Source organism: Vanessa tameamea, chromosome Z (assembly GCF_037043105.1).
Source record: "Vanessa tameamea isolate UH-Manoa-2023 chromosome Z, ilVanTame1 primary haplotype, whole genome shotgun sequence".
Lineage (NCBI taxonomy): Eukaryota > Metazoa > Arthropoda > Insecta > Lepidoptera > Nymphalidae > Vanessa > Vanessa tameamea.
Window position 1 is genome coordinate 3,541,018 of NC_087341.1, and position 22,437 is coordinate 3,563,454.

Here is a 22,437-nt window from a genome sequence, read left to right on the forward strand (position 1 = left end):
ATTATTTATAGTTATTTTTGAAGAACCTTCATTACTTCAAGACAGAATTATACAAATGACAGTTCATGTTATGCTCATACTGTTTGTTTACTAATAAAATAAATATATAAAAATAAAGGTTTTTTATTATTCAGAAATTAATTTATTTATAAAAAAAAAAATTAATTATAAAGAACAGTAATAACGGTTAATGTAACATTATATTTTACTTTAAAAAGTTTTGTCGTGTGTGATTAAGCATAAACGTGTAATTTATATTTAAATGCACACTTTATAAGTTAGAATCAATAATAGTGTGTTGAAAAAATTAAAAAAAAATTATATCATTCAATTTTTTTTACAATTTTGAATGTGTATCGCGTGCCTTATAATCGTTGGTATATATGAAAATTTGAATTGATATTATAAATATTATAATCAAAGTCAATCATTGGTCATGGTCAATCATTTTATGCTTTGCTCTTCATTGTTTAGTTAATTTTTTCTTCTGTTCTGTTTAGTTTATTTTATATTATTTTTAGTAACTATGTATTCTATTAAAAAATGATCCAATACTCTTATGTTATTTTGCTACTTTTTACATTAATAACTTTAATACAATGCGAAAAACAATTTCGGCTTGGTCGAAGTAAAGGTGGTAACTTAGGAGCACCGGCTGGAGACGAAAATCAGAAAATTCATGATTTACCTCCTAAACAATGGTTTAAACAAAAACTAGATCATTTTTCTGCTACAGACACAAGAATATGGAAACAAGTAAGTTTGTAAAATGTTGTTATTGTCGTTTATTAAAAAAAAAATCTTACAATTTTGAATATTAAAAAAATATATATATAAGGGAAGTAACTATAACCTATAAAATAAAAATTATAACATAGTTTTTAAATTAAATGATTGCTTTATTATTTACTTACTTTTGGCTCTGGAAAAATATTGTTAGTATAGTATTTTTGTAACTGTTTGATTATTTTGTACTGTAGTCAATACCTTAATGTGAATGTTCTTCATTTCAGCGATATTTTGTCAATGAAAGCTTTTATGATTTCAATAATCCTGGCCCAGTTTTTCTTATGATTGGTGGAGAAGGGCCAGCTGATGCAAGATGGATGGTGAAAGGTGCTTGGATAGAATATGCCAAAATTTTTAAAGCAATGTGTATACAATTAGAGCATCGCTATTATGGAGAAAGTCACCCTACTAAGTAAGTATCAAAATCTAAGAAGCTATTTAAAAAAAATCAACTTACAGCACTCTTTTTTTAATATTTACTTTGAATATTGTTATAGGATGATATAAGATGATTTTATAGTATATATTAACATCTTTAACTTAATTTTTCAAACAAATTTAAAAGTATGAAGGATCAAAGGTCAGCTTAAGCTATTTATGTTTGGTTTCTATGATAAATATTTAGATTTCTAGCCTGTCTGGCATTTATTAAGTTTATTTTAGTGGTAGTTAGCATTAGTATATAACAATAAAGTATCACAGTCGAGAGTTCCAGCCCTGAGATTGAACAAAGTCATGTGGAATCTAAATGTGAACTAAAACTACTGTTCTAAAACTAAAATTATTAACCATATTGGTATAAGACTTTGACTAATCAACGCATCATCAGCATAGGCTATTTAGTTTTCGAAATACATAGATCCTTGCCTCCTAATGCCTAAGAAAGCAGGTGGGTAACAGCTAGTACCATTATAAATGTTTGGTCTGCCTATAAAAATGTAACTTTCACTGTAAAAAAAAATTATGCTCTTAGTGCTAAATGGCTGGCTTGTTGAATGCAGACTCATTTTTTAAATCTTGTTGAACTCTTGTTTGCTATTGCATCCACAATCCACATGCATACATAAAGTTCTTTGTGTAATATTTCATTTCCACATATGCATAATAATTGTGGTTATTAGATAAATAATAATTGAACCGTTTATGTCCTGTTATAAAATAAATAGTTCAGATAAAATTGTTTGTGTTATTTCTTATCGGCTGAATAACCTCAGTGATAGAAATTTCTTTAAATTATTGGTTTATATCAACATAATATGTATTATGAAGGTTATACAGGTCATATAAATATAGAACAATTTTTTTTTTATAACTTTATTGTATTAAATTTAATTAATGAAGATATATCTTACAAAACTTTTACTTTAAAGAATTTATATCTAAACTTTTTTGTTATGCACACACTTACATCTTGCAAATTGCTTCAAGTCTTAGTTAAAGGTATTTGGTATTAAATATTGTAGTGTACTGTTATTAGAGCAGGGGACAACTTGTACAATTATTAAAGATGACCCAAGGTTACAATTTCTTTACAGTAGTTGAATAAAATATAGCATAATCTTTTCTTCAAAAATTCTAAGTTACTACAATAACAAAAACATTTAGTCTCAATAAGAGTATAGATTTAAAAAAAGTTTCATAAACATTAGATTAGATGTTCTATAAAATGGTTGCCCATTACATTAACATAAAAAATGTTAAGATTTAATTATTGTGACATTTTTTTATTTTAATAATAATTATTAAGTTTAGGATTAATTGAATTTGGTTTGAATTATTTCAGGGACATCAGCACAAAAAATTTGCAGTACCTCTCTTCACAGCAGGCACTTGCAGACCTAGCATACTTTATAAACAAAATGAATGATAAATATAAGTTCAATAAACAAGTGAAATGGGTTGCATTTGGTGGATCCTACCCAGGTTCCTTGGCAGCTTGGTTGCGGCTCAAGTACCCACATTTAGTTCATGCCTCTATATCTTCCAGTGGACCATTGCTTGCAAAAGTTAATTTCATGGGTAAATAAATAAATAAATATTATATGCTCAATGTCTTAAACTAAGTTTTTTGTCAAATATATGCTAATAAAAAATCGATTGATTGAGTTTATATAGTCTGTGATAAGGCTATTAAATTAAATTGTAGAGTGATAGAAAATAAAAAAAAAACAATATCTGTTTTGCATGAGACATTTGCTTATTGTATAACACTAATATGTTTCGCTTTTTGCAGAATATTATCAGGTTGTTGTGAATGCATTAAGAGAAAAAACTGGTGGTGATGAATGTGTTACACAGTTAAAACTAGCTCATCAACAGATTAAATCTATGATGAAAACAGATCCAGAAACTGTTGAAAAGGAATTTAGGTAATAATGGTAGAATATTATTCATATCAGATGATATAGCTGATTTAAGCGGCGGGAGGAGTACATCCTGCAAGAGTTAACTTGAGACTTCATTTAGGCCTAAGGTTCGGCCTCATTGACTGTGAAAGTGGTAACAGCTATGTTGTTAACTCGTTGCAGCTTCCTAAGTCAGTGACCTACGTGCATAATCGGAACTTCGGGAATATAATTTTATAGAATAAGCTATGCTCATTATTGAAAAACATTGTAACATAGCAGAAAGATATATGGATGAAATGTTAATAACTGGCTTAGAAAATGCGAAACATGTACTCAATTACAGGATGTAATTGAAAGAGTAAAAGTGCTTCAAATAAGAACAACCCCACTAGCCGATGAGCCAATAATTAACAAGAAAAATTAGCAAATCAAAAGAATCAAATATCAGGTTTATCTTTTCTCCTCCCGCTGTTGGAATGTCTTATAATAAAATTTATAGTACATTTATATCATATCATATTAAAGATACACTTTTCATCTTACATATAAATGTACTGTGTTTAACAAAACACATTACTTTTATAATTTACTAAATAATGTTTTGTTTTTTTTTTTTTTATATTAAGACCATGGTCTGCAGTAATTTACCATCCCATATGTAACTGCATATAATTGTCATTTCATATATATTTTTTAATATAATTATGTCCTAACACCTTTTATCTATGATATCATGATATACTTTTCAAGTAATGATTCACACAATACAAATATTTATTCACCTGTATACATAAGTCAATAATCCTCACTTACACGCTGCGAGCACCGAAATACTAAATATATAACAATGGCTTTAAGTAATGATTCATACACTAATATTATTCAGGGTCTGCAAGCCTTTCTCTAAAGCTTCCAAAGATGACATCAAGAACTTTTATAACTCCATCGCAGACGATTTCGCCGATCTCGTTCAATACAATGAAGATAATCGAATAAGTGCTGATATGCGTTATAAAAATTTAACTATAAATACGGTAATTGCTTGTCAGTGACAACTTTCATTATTCAATGATTTAATTATGTTTTCATTTTAATAACTTTATAAATAAGTAAACTGTATATTTTAGTTTGACTTAAACCTGTATACAAATTTGTAGGTGTGCCAAATGATAACAGAGCCAAGTGGTAAGCCAGCATATCGTAAGCTGGCAGCTTTCAATTCCATAATATTAGAAAAATCAAACCAAACATGCTTGGACTACAGCTACGACAATATGATTGAAGAACTAAGAAATGTTACTTGGGGATCAGAAGGAGGTATATATTAATTTTATCTACTAGTTTTAGCCCACGGGTTGGCCTGCGTTTGAGTGGAGGGAGGGGCGTACCCTATTATTTACGACTTGGCTAATTGTACACTATATTATATACAATAACGATTGGTATATTAAAGTTGCATTCATAAAAATATTGAATAGAATATAATCATAATTTTTGTTTTTGTAGCTCGTCAGTGGATGTACCAGACCTGTACGGAATTTGGTTTTTACCAAACGTCGTCAGGCGAAGTGGAAGTATTTGGTGATTTCTTCCCGCTCAGTTTCTTCATTCAACAATGTCAAGATGTATTTGGACCGAAGTAGGTGTATTTTGATTATTTGTCTGTTTACTGTAATACTTCGTATTGAATATTAATCAATTAAAATTATGTAGTAATAAATTAAAAACAATACGTACAAACGTATATTTTTCGGAAACGCGGTGACGTCGGACGTAGGTTGGCTATACGTGTCCTTTTTTTTAAATAACAACCTTTGGCAACCGTCAGCTGTCAACAACCCCAGCTGCCCATCATCGTATCCGACTACATCAAGGAGGTATATTATAACAAAGTGAAATCTTACAACATAATATAATGATGTAAAAAAGAAAACTATGTATACTCTTTATTCACTAACGATGGAGTTCTCTTCCACGTTAAGTCATCGGCATGCATTAGTCTGAGTGATGCTCATGTATGAAATATATTCTATTTTACGTGAGATGATAAAGAGCTAAGTCATAATATAATACAATTGAAATTGTATTTGTCAAGTGTTTTTATAAAAAAAATATTTTACGACATGGGGATGTTTACAAGATGATTCAGAAGTCAATGAATTGTCTGATTGTGACGCGTCAGACGATTAATCATACAAACATATATTTTTTATTTAATAATGGTTTCGCTTACGAAATTAATATAAATAAATAGTAATAAACATCTAAATTAAAATTGTTATAAATTGTTTAGCTAGACTTAAATATAGTAAGACATACATACCAAAAGTACATAGTAGCAACATATATACTAATATTATTAATATAGAAGTAACTGTTTACTCTTTTCGCTTAAGCCGCTGAACCAATTTAGATGAAATTTGTTATGAAGATAGTTTGAGTTCCGTTGAAATACATACTACTTAGGCTATCTTTTTTAATTCGCCCCTCGAGGCTATAACATTTCATGGGGTGACGGTTTTAATGCTATAGGTAAGTTTTATAAATTTCGGCGTAAAGCCGCAGGTTCAGCTTGTATTATATGTATTATAAGTAAATGCATAAAAATTTAAATAAATGAAGAATATTGTGTGTACAATTATTAAAATATTGTACAATGTTGCTAAAACGGAATACGATATAGGCTGAGCGAGAGCTGATCACCATAATGTCTATAAATGTTAGTTACTGATGTCATAAACGGAATAAAAAATTTAGCGACGAATAAAATATGAAATGTCATGTTCACTTTACGTGCGAGTTCCATAGAGGTGATGTAGGGGTCATGTAGGCAGTCAATATTCAACGCCATGCGCAGTTGCCACGCTAAAGCTGTATCAATATACCGCTGCAGTAGAGCTAACTCCGCGTCGCGAAAATGTCGCGATCACCGGTGCCCACGATTCCAGAGGCGTTGTTTCAACCCGATGATGAAAATGTAGACGAAGTTCCTCAAAAGAAACCTCGGCCTCCATTTATCTTTTCATTTTTCAATTTGTTTACTATTAATTTAGATTTCTTTGCTGATTCGTCGGGCAGAGTTGTGTTTTCGTTAGTTTAAATTTTTCATTATAAAAAACTATTAAGTTTTTTTTTCTTATTCTCCTACACTGTTATCTTCTGTTGTACTTCAACTACATATACAAGTCTCCGAGAAGATCGCGAAGCTTTCAATATGTTAAGGTATACATTTTATCTTTGCAAATCTGTTCTAAAAATCCTTTAATTAGTATAGTGACTTAAAAATGTAATGTATAAATAATTTTCATTATAACGGTGATATATAAGTCACATTTAAAAATAACAATTTCAATGATTAGTTGCAAAAGATATTTTTAAATACTTGCAATTTTTGCGAAAATAAGCTTTGCTTACTCATTTTTGTATGAAATGCGAATTATTTCTTAATGAATAAATTAAATACAGACAGACTATTTTGTACGTATAAGCGCGCGCAGTCGTTTCGTTAGCAAATCAATATCTGCGAGCGTGGTGTGCTATGCGCACTTGGCACACCCCAATATTATATATATTGTTATTTTGCATTTTATTATTTGTATTATTCCTTTTGTTTATCAATATTTAATAGCAAACTTTTGTTCAACATTTTGTATGTCGTATATTAAAAAAAATGTTAATCGTTAATGTAATAAATACTCCTATTTAGTCAGCAATGCAGTGAAATCATTTTCTATGGTACATCATCTTTATTTATTTTTTAAATCAGAAAAATTTAGAGCAATTTTCCTGACGACCCAATCCACACAACGTGTTTTTAACTAGCCATTTATGTACATCCCGTTGTGGTCGACTAGAGATTAACGCTTGGGTTGAGTTGATTGACGCTTGCGGAAAATAGTGGCGCGCGTCTTCGTTGATTTGACTGACTATTTTTTAGATTTTTTTCAAATGTCGATATAAATTACTCCATTTTTAAATACATTTGTATTTCCTTTAACTTTATTCCCAGGAATTTAGCAATTTACTACAATTCAAATTTAAGTATTTCGCTTTATAATTTATACACGAATGGACTCAAGTTAAATATTTTTTCAGATTCGATGCCGGCTTCGTTAGCGAGGTCGCGGACTCTACGAACAACTGCTACGGTGGTCTAACCATAGGTGTGAAGCGAGTCGCGTATATTCATGGATCGGTGGATCCCTGGCACGCCCTCGGAATGACGACTACAGAAGAAGAGGATGCGCCTGCCATCTTCATCAAAGGTGATTGTACAGTTTAGTTTATATAAGTTAAATTTATTGTTGTCAAGGTTTTGTTATTAATCTTATACGTGCATGTAAATTTAATTTAAAAAAATTGTAGGGACGGCACACTGTGCGAACATGTATCCTCCGAGCGCCTCTGACTCTGCTCAACTGCTAGAAGCACGGACTGAAATTCGTCAGTACCTCGAATTATGGCTGAACCTTCCTTGACGCACTGGCATCACGAGGCTCTGAAGAATAGGTTAGCTCCTTGTCACGTGGGGTCTACGACATCATCTTACGTAACGTCTTCGTTCAGGGCAACTTTATCGACGACAGATTTGAGTTTATTTTATGTATCAATTTCAATGTTTATTTAATATTCGACGTTATTATATTTGTGGATCTGATATAAGTGCGCATTTATGCATATCGAATACAATACGTTTCGTCATTTGTATTTGGTGGACGGGACGGAGACTATCGTACACCAAAGTGCTTCACGGAGCACTCGGGCTCGTTAGTATTCGTTTACGGGGAATATACATCTTCTGTTTGGGCTCGCTGTAAAGTTCATGATCACGAAGAGTTTTGCCTTCTTGGGAAAAAGTTAAATGCTCTAACATCTCAATGCAGACATCTTAGACGCAGAGTTGACAGTCTGTAAGTCAAATTTGTAAACCGCCAATTTAAAGAAGTGGGGTCTTATTACTAGTACCCGCTGATTGGTGGTAAATGGCTAAGGCGTATGAGTATAGTTCGAGATAAGAATGTAAAAGGCAGGGTACACGCGGACGGTAACAGATGGATTATTTTTTAAATGAAAAGTAGACATCGACGGGAGACAGAAGATAATATATGAGGAATAGGCGACGAAAACAATTAACTTGTAGCAATGGACTGTTGTGCCATTTTACTTAAATATAAATTAAATTATTTTTCAAATTATTATGAACATATCTTTTACCTAATTAACATTTAAATGTAAAATAAACTTTCATTTAAAAGTAAACATTTAAATTATTATGAACATATCTTTTACCTAATTAACATTTAAATGTATTGTATTATAAAACATTTAGCGGATGAATACATACCATGTCGATACACATTCGCAAAATTTAAACGGCAATAACTTTCCCAAAACATATACCAACGGAGTTACCGTTCGACGTAGATGCGCATTTATGGCAATCGTCATTAAATACAGACTGTGTGAATTTGAAAGTATTTTATCTTGATATTATGGGACCGGTCACACAGGTGAAGGTTTTAATTAATCAATTATATTATTAGTATAGAATATAGATGCTTACGTTTTCACAGTCGAAAGAAACGGTTGAGAGTCACTTTACACCACATTCAGATCGGACCTAAAGAATTGCAACAATTGGACATTTATGGGAAAATTAAACACAATAAAGAGATAAGCATACTTTCTCCGATTCTTTCGATCTGTGTTAATGCTATTCGCCACATTTCAGAGGAAATGTCTTAGGGAAGGATTTTGGAAATACATTTTCAGAGAATGGCATATATACTCTTGAATGGACTAGATGTTGTGATGGCGTTTTGGATCGCGATGTTGAGACGGCGCAAGTTAGCTGCAGTTGAGAATGTCTGTCGGATCAACTTTATTATTCTTACACGATCGGTTAAGCCCTTATATTAACAGCTTGGATGTTCGGAAACTGTTTTATTGACGCCAAATGTGACGTTAAATTTACCGATTGAGACGACTGACGAGACTGTGTTATTTACTTTGGCCAATCGAGTTGGAGTAAATAGCATGGCGCTTGTCTTCCCGGACTTGACGATTAAAAACAAGTGCTTGCTCCCGTTAATTAAGAAAACATAAAATGCGAAGATACTCACCAAAGGAATTTTGCCTTATTTACAATTTAATATTTCTGACTTCAAGGAAAACTCGCTTAGCAATCATTACGACAAATTTATTGTCGAGAAGTAGCTGATTCCCGAAACTGGGGATAGTGAAACATTCAACATAATTGGACAGAGTATCATAATTTTCGCCAGATATACATTTATACACGATTATTTACTGATATATATGTGTCGTATTTTTGAGATGTTTGTTCATGATTCATGGCAGTCGTAATGGTCAAACGGTCATGGGCAAATCGTGTTTTTTATACATAATAATACAAAAATATGCGGTAGGACGGGTACAGAGAGGGATTCATACAATGACTCGACGCTGCCAATAATGTTTGTTGATCGAAGCGCGGACGGCTGCGTCGGACCGTTGTATGCCCTCAGTTCGGATCGTATGAACAAAGCGAAACTCATAGACCTCTATAAAAGCAATAACTGTTGTGTGTATTTTGTTCGGATTACTTTGGTCATTCGCAATATATTAGCATAACAGCAACCTAGAAACTACCTCATGGTGCTCACGGTTAGGTTTCAGGATCTCCTCGGCCACCCGGCCAATACACCTTTTCACGGCTATTTGGAGGCGATCTCAGAAACTGGACGCGCTTTATAAATATAGATAATTATTTTAATATAGATTAACACTCCACTCGTGACATCTGGAGTGATACACAACGAGAGTATTTTTAAAAATCCGCGAAGTATTCTGTAAACAAGCAATATTATACAATTTTATGAAGTTTTTCGTAGTTTTAGATCTAAGCACGACGCAGGCGCGGCGCTTTTCCTTTGACGGCATTACAGTTGTTTTCAACTTATTCTTACCTCACCGCTCAATAAATTAACGACAGTCTTTTTATCTGATCTAACTTCATTTTTAAGCAGTGGCGGCGTCGTGTTTACGCAGTAATTTAGCAACGTCAAAAAGTATGTGCCTTAAAGAGGAAATATTATTTTAGAGCGCTTTGTATGTGTACAGACAGTTTAGTAGCGTTTAGCAAAGATAGATGACGACGTTATTTTTAAGAGAGAAGCGATAGATTAGATTTATTATTTAACGATGTATGAGTAGATAGCATCCGTATTGATGTTTGTACACAGACAATGCACACCGTTACAAGTAAGCGATATGGCGAATATTGTGATATGCTATGCGAGTTCCATGCACTAGTCGATAGCCGACCGACACCGGCCGTGACACATACCCCGGACTTGACTTTATGGTATTTTTCATTTCCACCGGCATAATCGCTTTTTACTCAATGTGTGGATAAAGTCTATGTTTAACATCTCGCAGATGATCCGTTGACAGTTTCGTAGTTCTCCGGAGTACTTAGAGTTCATTACGTTGCGTGGTTTAGGGTACGTGCCTTAGTTTATTCTAGTGTAGTCTATGAAAATGTCATCAGTCGGTCACGATTCACCATCCAGAGGGCCCGGAGACTTACCCAACTGTCAGTTATAATGAGTGCCTCAAGGTTTAACTGCGGCGATCCATTGAGTAACAGAGCACATGTTGGTCAATTTTAATTTTAATATTAACATTGGTTCTCGTTGGGTTATCTTACGATTAGCGACCATTTGTTCAAGTGTTAGTTACATTTTCTATGATAATTTAATGATGAGTTCGTGTACGTGTGATCATCAGTTAATTACTTTATGATGCGGTTTGAAGTTATATAAGGGTCTGACTTAATACTATCAGTTCGCAGGCGTCATCTAACTGGAAGAACAGACGATTATAAATAACTTCAGATCATTTTTTATTAGTATATATACTTTAGTAAAATATTAATGCTGTACGAAATCGTCAATAACAGTTTCAATACATATTAAGAATGAATCGAAAGGGCTGATGAAGTGGAATGATTTTATTTCAACGGCAAGATGTCTAGTTTCATGTAGCTGTTGCGGAGGATGGATGTTTATAAGTAGCAGTTTTGAGCAAAGATTTGACGAGAAAGACGTATTGGTATTTACTATTGAGCAGTCCGAGCAATTGAAACTTGACATAAAGTTCCTAAGTTGTATTTGAAGTTCGATCCGATAGAATATTTTCAACATTGATGATTGATCCTTTTTAAAACTCACCCGCACTAAGTTTAATCGCTTGTTTCGGTTTAAAAAATAAAAAATGCAATTCATTGGTTACATATGTTACGTTACGAATTATGTTATTTGATTGAAATGTTTATGATATGTTGTCTACTTAAGTTACGTCAATTTGTAAGAATATCAATAATACGTTCCGCTGGTACTGATGTTATACTCTTACGTACCGACAGTAATCTAGGAACGTAATATTCTTATTCACATACACAATAAGGATCGGGAAATGTGAGCAAAGTAACAGAACGATTAGTCTTTAGATATCTACTTTGAAACATTATAATAAATATGAATATATAATCTCATAGCATAATGGTGGGCAGCCCACGCTAGTGTTGTGTCCGCGAAAGGAGATGGTGTCGCTGGATGTTAGAAGAAGGATGTTTTAGGGTCAATGCTGTTTGTCGTTCGCGTTAGTTGCAATTTGTTATCTCTTGTCCCGACGGACTCGCCAGCATTAATGTGTCGACAGACTGTATAGCGGGTGGCGCGTAGACCTATACAAGATTGCATTGTTGTGAGCGCTCGCAGTTCATATTAAATGTCGACCTGAACCGTATACGTCTACATGTCATCTGAGTACCTATTCGAGCCGATGCGAGCTCTTTCGGATTGTTATGTCACGAGCTTTTAATACGTTGGATTTTTTCGAACGATGAGGGGAAATACGAAGGCTAAATTATATACGTCCCGAGCCGAAAGTAGGATTTAATATCCGGAAAAAGGAATTTAAATGAATGTATCAAATTACAAAATTGGTTTAACTAGTTTACAGGTCGGACATATTCCCCCGACACAACACAGCGTGGAGACTTAGGATAATTTAATTATACGCATATGTATCTCCATATATCGATGATCGATATTCTGTACTTTCTTCTTCTATCTAGAAACTACAGCTCTCTAACACCTTACTCTGGACCTGACCATGGAATGTTTCCACCATTTTATTAATTTAAACAACTTTTGGACACGGTCAACTTGCTTTGTATACTTGTATTATTCTAATAATTTTAAGTCAAGATTTTTATAAATTTCCTTTGAGATAAAAATGTTTTCCTGAATTATTTTACTTTAGATTTAATTTTCTTTTATATTTCCGTATCATAAGATCTAGTATAACGAGTTTTCCTATTTAACATCTGAGTGTCTATAACCGACTTAGTGAATAAGCACCAAGGTTTCACTCATGACTTTGAAAATAACCAAACCAACTAACAAAACAGAATTTCATACAGAAAATCGAAGATTTCTCGTTAAATTCAAAGACTTGAGTGAAAGCATTTTATCTTTAAAAGTAATATAACTTATCGATTAAAGAGAGGAAGTAACTGTTGTTTTATTTCTTATCTTATCTTATATATTAATAGACTGTGGGACGATAGCTGCATATAAGAAATGGGTTATAGTCTCATTTTGAAGAGCTCCAGCCGTAGATGGGCAGAAAAATAAAAAAGATTCTTGACTGCAAGTTACTAAATTAATATTAATATCTTAATTCGATTTTTGTCCCAGTGATTATGGGAAGATAGCAGCACATAAAAAATGGTTAAGGTTTAATTTCAAAGAGCTCCTGCCGTAGATGTGCAGATAATTAAAGAGGATTCTTGATTGCAATTTATTAAATTGCTACGATTTAACAAAGAATTAATTTTAGAGAGCGGAAAAAAGTTACTGGCCGGTTGGAGTAATATAGTACGGCTGTATAAGAAAACAAATTAAAGTAAATTGTTTTCAACAAATTAAGGTTATAACTGAACTAATGTATACTATTAGATATTAAAACATTTATTTAAAAGAGGATTCCTCATTTTGGCGCCAAATGTAGATAAGTGACTTGCAGTTTATTATAAAATGAAATCAAAATAAAACCTGTCATAAGTTTCGAAATTCGTAAGAAATCTTTTGAATAAACGCGAAATTTCGCGGGAGACCCACTAGTGTGTATATAACTCAGGTAAGAAAATAAGTGTATTTGAAGCTTATTATTATCGTTTGGCCGGATCCAACTATTATAGTGAATATAATATAAAAATGTTATTTTCTGAAATTATAGTGATATTGACGAATTTCATTTGTACGATACCCATACTATGTGTACGATTTAATAAAAATGTAATACTTTATATTAAATATTATATAAATCGTTATTATCTGTATACTACAAGTGAGTATATATCACTTTGTCTATTAACCATTATAATATTATATTTTTAATCTGGTAACATAAACATTGACAGATACTCGTCATGGCGGGAAAATTGATTCTCGGATACATATTTTAAACTGCGTATTGAGTAAATCATTATTTATAATTCTTATAAAATGATATAAGAAAACCTAATAAACATCGTTTTATATCTTTGTTAGGACTAAGTTCTTACATATGTGTTACTAAGAAGTTAGCTTCAATACTATGGGACCAAAATATCTTAGTAACAATTTTAGATATTTCGTGACTCGCGAAATATCTGGAGAGAGTGTTATATACCTTTGCCTATCCCATCTGGGTATATTATAAAGCAACTACTTTAATATTATTTTTTGTTAATTGGGTTTTATTTTAACTTCAGGATTATAAGATCTATTAAATTAAAAAAGTATTCTGTGTACTAGTGTATTTATTAAGATGTTATAAAATACCACAAAAAGAAATTAGCAATCAGAGTCAAAACACAAATGAGTGAATGATACGCTCACGGCATGACATTTTTAGAATATTGAGAAGACCCGCCATTGTTTTGATGAAACGATTATTTTATTAATTTATACGAATGAATATCAAAGTCTCAATCAGTGTACCTTTATGTTTAATTTAAGCCTTGCACAAAAGTTTTACAAACACGTGTCGATAGGGACTTTTCACAATTTCATTATATGGCGTCCGTACGTTAATGTAATTTTTTAGCTTCTTGAGTATTTATGCAAGGATGAACGTCTGTTATGACCGGACTATTACCAGTACCTATTTTCTATTAGATTTTCTATTAGCTCCAGTTACGTCATTATAATGTTCCGCGCGTTCCTATTGCCTAATTTTATAATTATTAACCTATTTGTACATTGCAGGCATTGTTTAAATCAAACTTCTCCTTTACCAGATTTATTTAGATCAAGGAAAATACTTTCAGTATGTACATCTATAAAAATGAGAACTACTTGAACATCCAGGTAATGCATTGATGTATTGATCCCTCCAACTCGCGAATGCGCTCTGTACAGAAATTTTTAGATTTAATTTAGTCGAGTCAGTGCTTGCTTTGAGGTAAGACGTGTTTCATTTAAAATATTTTATTTTAGGTGTGGTTCAAAATTTTTTAGACTGTTAAAAAAAGAGATGTGTGTGATTGTGATTGCTCCGAGGATTGTGAAATTTAATGAGAAGTAACGGTCTTTTAATAATTACTCCCGAATTATAATTTTCAATATTACAATATTATAGTCTGTGTTGCACTTATTGTGAAATGTAATTTTATTGGGGAATCTAGGAAAACCATGAATATTAGTCAATTTATATATCCTTCTCTTATTGTTATTTGTAAAGCGTTACTTTATAGCTCGGATAATTTAATTCTGCCGATTGTGTAGTCTAGTTGCACCTAGACATGCATTGATATCTTGATTTCTCTTAGCTCGCGAATGTTCTTTAACTGAATAGGCACGGCGATAGTTTTGATGTATGACATTTTTTTTTAATATTGTCTTTTAGAGTAGTTTTTAAACTTGTGCCAGTGTTCAAAACATAAATCCAAGGATTGTGGAAATTAATTAGAAATTACATTTTTATTTTAAATTTGCTGGCTATGATTATTAATGGGATCAGTGTTTTGACAAAGAAGTGAATTTCTGACCAATAAGCCTGCTTCAATCGTTTGTTGCACATCATGCGCGCGCAACTGGCGGCCCGGATAACTTAGCTCCATAGATTATGCAGCGGAGTTGCATCTAGGCATGCGTCGATGTATTGATATCTTTAATCTGGTGAATGCGCTCTGAATTTGCAATTTTAACTTAGTCGAGCCAGTAAGAGCTTGTTTTATTTAAAATATTGTGTTATTGGTGCGGTTCATAAAATTTTCAGACTGTTAAGAACAGATATGTTTTAGTTGACTGCCTAATTTCCGATGATTGCTTCAAGGATTGTGAAGAAATATCGTATTTATTGAATTAAAATAATTTCCGAATTATAAAGTTCGAGCTAATTTTCATTTTATAAAAAAGAATTTGACTTAAAAAATACACGAAGGTTTGACCACAAACTATTTTCATCTGTTTTTATATAAAGACAACATTGACCTTCTTAATCTTTTCTCATTTGTTGCATTTCGGTCCGGATATTTAACCTCTATCGATTGGGTAGTATGGTTAGCTTCTAGGCATGCGCTGATGTATCGATTTCTCATAACTCGCGGATGCACTTTGTAATTGCAATTCATATTGAGTTGACTAAACTTAATTTAGAAAAACAACTTTTCTGATGTTAGACGCCCTTGTTAGAGGTGTTTAGAATGGTCTATGAATCAGAGTCAAAATCAAAAATCTACCATAGGTTCGGAAATATATACATTATTGAAATGCAAAGGGCACGGTATCTCAATAGATATCTTATCCTCTATCCATTCTTAAAAATTTGTTTCGCTGTTTAGGTAAATAGTTTAATTAAGTAGGAAAAATCGCGCTTCATGGAAAATATTAAAGACTTCATTATTTCGTTAAGTAATTTTTATATTCCATATAGGTAGGTACTCAATATAAATATTGTTTTAGATTCGAGGCCGCCTTCGTGAAAGAGTTCTACGAACAACCGCTACGGTGATCTAACCGTTTACGAAGCTTGGAGCGAGTCGCGATGCCGGCTACAGTAGAAGATGAGGCGCCCAACATCATCATCAAAGGTGATTATACAATCCAGATTATCTAATATTGAGCTACATGGCAAAATAAAAATAATTATTTTGATTATAATGTATGTATTTTAAAATAACCGAACTAGCTGTTCAGTTAGTAGCCCTCTTAGTAAAAGAAAATTGAATTAGGTAATGGGAAATGATTTAGGTATATATTTTTACGCATTGTTGTGTGCGGTTAAATAGCCCCAAATCTCTACAAGCGAAGAGGAGGGCGTTACCCAGCTGTAGGACATTTAAGGAATGTTAATAATAATGACTAGATGATTGTGGCATCGAATCTTAAAGTATCATCACACCTATACATTTTTTGCTCAAATATATTTGCTCAATCGTTCTATATATAAAATTATTGACAAGTTATAACTAACAATTTTTAGGCACGGCGCAATGCGCGAAGTTGCTCTCGCATATTCGAAACATCACCGACTCGACTCAACTCGTAGAGGGACCGACTGAAATCCGTCAGTACCTCGGACTTTGGCTGAACCTCCCCTGACGAACTGACGTCATGAGGCTCTGAAGAGGCAAGCTCCGCATCGTGTGGGGTTCACGACAACGGCGTACATAACGGCATCATCTGACCAGGGCGACTTTACCGACGACAGCTTCTAATACATTAATGTGTGTTTATTTAATATTCGACATTATTATATAATCTTCATAGATAATATCACTGATATAAATGCGCACTTATGCATAACGAATATAATAATTTTCGCCACGTGTATTTGGTACAAGGGACGGAGACTATCGTACACTAAAGTGCTTCACGGAGCACTCAGGCGCGGTAGTATTTGTTTACGAGGAATATACATCTTCTGTTTGGGCTTGCTGTAAAGTTCACGATCACGAAAAGTTTTGCCTTATTGGGAAAAAGTTGGATGCTCTAACATCTGTACGCAAATACCTTAGACGCAGAGTGGATAGTCTGGATGGCAAATTTGAAAAATTCGGATGTTATCACTAGTTCCCCGACTGGTGGTAAATGGTGGCTCAGGGATTTAGAGTATAGTTCGAGATAAGGAGGTAATAGGCAGGTTTCATGCGAACGGTAACAGATTGATTATTTTTAAAATGAAAAGTAGACATAGACGGGAGACAGAAGGTAATATATCACTAATTGACTCCAAGATTTCTGAACGTTTTATACTTTTGTTAATAACTTCTCATACAATAATAATGTAATGATAAAATTGTAACAATAGACAAAATGATAGAAAAATACCATGACGACATTAGCAAAATTTCAATAGAGCATTAAAATTTCAACTTCGATCGACATAGATGCGCATTTATGAAACTATATATACTTTATAAAGTATATATACTTTCCCCTGTGTGAATTTGAAGGAATTTATCTTGATATTATGGGAACGGTCACACAGGTGAAGGTTTTAATTAATCAATTATATTATTAGTATAGAATATAGATGCTTACGTTTTCACAGTCGAAAGAAACGGTTGAGAGTCACTTTACACCACATTCAGATCGGACCTAAAGAATTGCAACAATTGGACATTTATGGGAAAATTCAACACAATAAAGAGATAAGCATACTTTCTCCGATTCTTTCGATCTGTGTTAATGCTATTCGCCACATTTCAGAGGAAATGGCTTAGGGAAGGATTTTGGAAATACATTTTCAGAGAATGGCATATATACTCTTGAATGGACTAGATTTTGTGATGGCGTTTTGGATCGCGATTTTGAGACGGCGCAAGTTAGCTACAGTTGAGAATGTCTGTCGGATCAACTTTATTATTCTTACACTATCGCGGTCAAGCCCTTATATTAACAGCTTGGATGTTCGGAAACTGTTTTATTGACGCCAAATGTGACGTTAAATTTACCGATTGAGACGACTGACGAGACTGTGTTATTTACTTTGGCCAATCGAGTTGGAGTAAATAGCATGGCGCTTGTCTTCCCGGACTTGACGATTAAAAACAAGTGCTTGCTCCCGTTAATTAAGAAAACATAAAATGCGAAGATACTCACCAAAGGAATTTTGCCTTATTTACAATTTAATATTTCTGACTTCAAGGAAAACTCGCTTAGCAATCATTACGACAAATTTATTGTCGAGAAGTAGCTGATTCCCGAAACTGGGGATAGTGAAACATTCATCATAATTGGACAGAGTATCATAATTTTCGCCAGATATACATTTATACACGATTATTTACTGATATATATGTGTCGTATTTTTGAGATGTTTGTTCATGATTCATGGCAGTCGCAATGGTCAAACGGTCATGGGCAAATCGTGTTTTTTATACATAATAATACAAAAATATGCGGTAGGACGGGTACAGAGAGGGATTCATACAATGACTCGACGCTGCCAATAATGTTTGTTGATCGAAGCGCGGACGGCTGCGTCGGACCGTTGTATGCCCTCAGTTCGGATCGTATGAACAAAGCGAAACTCATAGACCTCTATAAAAGCAATAACTGTTGTGTGTATTTTGTTCGGATTACTTTGGTCATTCGCAATATATTAGCATAACAGCAACCTAGAAACTACCTCATGGTGCTCACGGTTAGGTTTCAGGATCTCCTCGGCCACCCGGCCAATACACCTTTTCACGGCTATTTGGAGGCGATCTCAGAAACTGGACGCGCTTTATAAATATAGATAATTATTTTAATATAGATTAACACTCCACTCGTGACATCTGGAGTGATACACAACGAGAGTATTTTTAAAAATCCGCGAAGTATTCTGTAAACAAGCAATATTATACAATTTTATGAAGTTTTTCGTAGTTTTAGATCTAAGCACGACGCAGGCGCGGCGCTTTTCCTTTGACGGCATTACAGTTGTTTTCAACTTATTCTTACCTCACCGCTCAATAAATTAACGACAGTCTTTTTATCTGATCTAACTTCATTTTTAAGCAGTGGCGGCGTCGTGTTTACGCAGTAATTTAGCAACGTCAAAAAGTATGTGCCTTAAAGAGGAAATATTATTTTAGAGCGCTTTGTATGTGTACAGACAGTTTAGTAGCGTTTAGCAAAGATAGATGACGACGTTATTTTTAAGAGAGAAGCGATAGATTAGATTTATTATTTAACGATGTATGAGTAGATAGCATCCGTATTGATGTTTGTACACAGACAATGCACACCGTTACAAGTAAGCGATATGGCGAATATTGTGATATGCTATGCGAGTTCCATGCACTAGTCGATAGCCGACCGACACCGGCCGTGACACATACCCCGGACTTGACTTTATGGTATTTTTCATTTCCACCGGCATAATCGCTTTTTACTCAATGTGTGGATAAAGTCTATGTTTAACATCTCGCAGATGATCCGTTGACAGTTTCGTAGTTCTCCGGAGTACTTAGAGTTCATTACGTTGCGTGGTTTAGGGTACGTGCCTTAGTTTATTCTAGTGTAGTCTATGAAAATGTCATCAGTCGGTCACGATTCACCATCCAGAGGGCCCGAAGACTTACCCAACTGTCAGTTATAATGAGTGCCTCAAGGTTTAACTGCGGCGATCCATTGAGTAACAGAGCACATGTTGGTCAATTTTAATTTTAATATTAACATTGGTTCTCGTTGGGTTATCTTACGATTAGCGACCATTTGTTCAAGTGTTAGTTACATTTTCTATGATAATTTAATGATGAGTTCGTGTACGTGTGATCATCAGTTAATTACTTTATGATGCGGTTTGAAGTTATATAAGGGTCTGACTTAATACTATCAGTTCGCAGGCGTCATCTAACTGGAAGAACAGACGATTATAAATAACTTCAGATCATTTTTTATTAGTATATATACTTTAGTAAAATATTAATGCTGTACGAAATCGTCAATAACAGTTTCAATACATATTAAGAATGAATCGAAAGGGCTGATGAAGTGGAATGATTTTATTTCAACGGCAAGATGTCTAGTTTCATGTAGCTGTTGCGGAGGATGGATGTTTATAAGTAGCAGTTTTGAGCAAAGATTTGACGAGAAAGACGTATTGGTATTTACTATTGAGCAGTCCGAGCAATTGAAACTTGACATAAAGTTCCTAAGTTGTATTTGAAGTTCGATCCGATAGAATATTTTCAACATTGATGATTGATCCTTTTTAAAACTCACCCGCACTAAGTTTAATCGCTTGTTTCGGTTTAAAAAATAAAAAATGCAATTCATTGGTTACATATGTTACGTTACGAATTATGTTATTTGATTGAAATGTTTATGATATGTTGTCTACTTAAGTTACGTCAATTTGTAAGAATATCAATAATACGTTCCGCTGGTACTGATGTTATACTCTTACGTACCGACAGTAATCTAGGAACGTAATATTCTTATTCACATACACAATAAGGATCGGGAAATGTGAGCAAAGTAACAGAACGATTAGTCTTTAGATATCTACTTTGAAACATTATAATAAATATGAATATATAATCTCATAGCATAATGGTGGGCAGCCCACGCTAGTGTTGTGTCCGCGAAAGGAGATGGTGTCGCTGGATGTTAGAAGAAGGATGTTTTAGGGTCAATGCTGTTTGTCGTTCGCGTTAGTTGCAATTTGTTATCTCTTGTCCCGACGGACTCGCCAGCTTTAATGTGTCGACAGACTGTATAGCGGGTGGCGCGTAGACCTATACAAGATTGCATTGTTGTGAGCGCTCGCAGTTCATATTAAATGTCGACCTGAACCGTATACGTCTACATGTCATCTGAGTACCTATTCGAGCCGATGCGAGCTCTTTCGGATTGTTATGTCACGAGCTTTTAATACGTTGGATTTTTTCGAACGATGAGGGGAAATACGAAGGCTAAATTATATACGTCCCGAGCCGAAAGTAGGATTTAATATCCGGAAAAAGGAATTTAAATGAATGTATCAAATTACAAAATTGGTTTAACTAGTTTACAGGTCGGACATATTCCCCCGACACAACACAGCGTGGAGACTTAGGATAATTTAATTATACGCATATGTATCTCCATATATCGATGATCGATATTCTGTACTTTCTTCTTCTATCTAGAAACTACAGCTCTCTAACACCTTACTCTGGACCTGACCATGGAATGTTTCCACCATTTTATTAATTTAAACAACTTTTGAACATGGCCATGCTTTGTATACTTGTATCAATTATAAATCTTAACAATTTTAAGTGAAGTTTTTTATAAATTTCCTTTGAAATAAAAATGTTTTCCTGAATCATTTAATGTGTACTTCAGATTTAATTTTATTTTATATTTCCGTATCATAAGATCTAATATGTATTACGATTTTTCTATTTAACATCTGAGTGTCTATAACCGACTTAGTGAATAAGCACCAAGGTTTCACTCATGACTTTGAAAATAACCAAACCAACTAACAAAACAGAATTTCATACAGAAAATCGAAGATTTCTCGTTAAATTCAAAGTCTTGAGTGAAAGCATTTTTAATTTCAAACTAATTTATCTTATGGAATAAAGTAATAGAGGAATTAACTGTTGTTTTACTTATTATCAATGGATATAAAATGTTTAATTTTGGGATTATTCAAACCTAAACTATAATATCTAATGTCGCTAAAAATACATATCAAGACATCACATAATAACATCACACAATCAGTGTGATGCTAACATCTTCCGAGAATCATTTTCGAAAGGAAATCTCTGTATTTTTCCACAGAAAGTAACGAAGACTTTATTTTATCCTGTCAGTGCTGACTTTGGTGTCGTCGTTTAGCTACCCCTTTCCCATTCTGGCAAGGTGATAATGAGTAATCTGTTCTTCATACCACGAATAAATCTGTGGACATTCGTTCATTTTATGTACCCAAGTTCCTATCTCATTTCCTATCACCACAGATCGTAGTTGTTCAGTGTCATTGGCTTCAATCCTCGTGATGCGCAGTCAGCAGGATTGACATTAGTTGACACGTGTCCCCACTGCTCAAAATTAATGATTGTAAGAATATGTGACACTCGGTTACTCACACACGTCACCCATCGATTCACAGGTCCTCGTATGTCTCTATGTCTTCTTCGGGATCGTGATTTGGAGTTCGATCTACGGGTAAGGTTACTGGAATAGATTTGGAAGACTTGGGAAAGTGTCAAAAAACCCATTGAATCGAAGAAAATTCAAATTAAAACTCAAAG

The 22,437-nt window shown here is 33.5% G+C and overlaps 1 protein-coding gene and 2 long non-coding RNA genes across 4 annotated transcripts in view; all 3 read left to right on the top strand.

Annotated features, from left to right (window-relative positions):
* Positions 1-468: 468 nt before the first annotated feature.
* On the top strand, positions 469-8,110 carry LOC113403872 (putative serine protease K12H4.7). Its single transcript, XM_026644495.2, has 9 exons — positions 469-756; positions 1,014-1,201; positions 2,573-2,808; positions 3,023-3,158; positions 4,024-4,171; positions 4,295-4,454; positions 4,644-4,776; positions 7,233-7,402; positions 7,503-8,110. Exons 1-9 carry the CDS (start codon positions 544-546, stop codon positions 7,613-7,615), a joined length of 1,497 nt encoding a protein of 498 aa, XP_026500280.2. The 5' UTR covers positions 469-543; the 3' UTR covers positions 7,616-8,110.
* A 438-nt stretch (positions 8,111-8,548) lies between these two features.
* LOC135194649 (uncharacterized) overlaps positions 8,549-22,437 on the top strand; it is a 28,875-nt gene continuing 14,986 nt past the window's right edge. Inside the window, exon 1 of the long non-coding RNA XR_010309871.1 lies at positions 8,549-8,599. This is a non-coding gene — a long non-coding RNA (uncharacterized LOC135194649). The remainder of the gene's footprint in view (positions 8,600-22,437) is intronic.
* LOC135194672 (uncharacterized) lies at positions 14,640-17,594 on the top strand. 2 transcript variants are annotated; one of them, XR_010309901.1, is made up of 3 exons: positions 14,640-14,654; positions 16,157-16,284; positions 16,677-17,594. It is a non-coding gene; the product is annotated as an uncharacterized LOC135194672 (long non-coding RNA). The 2 variants fall into 2 exon arrangements; XR_010309900.1 differs by lacking the exon at positions 14,640-14,654 and adding an exon at positions 15,368-15,635.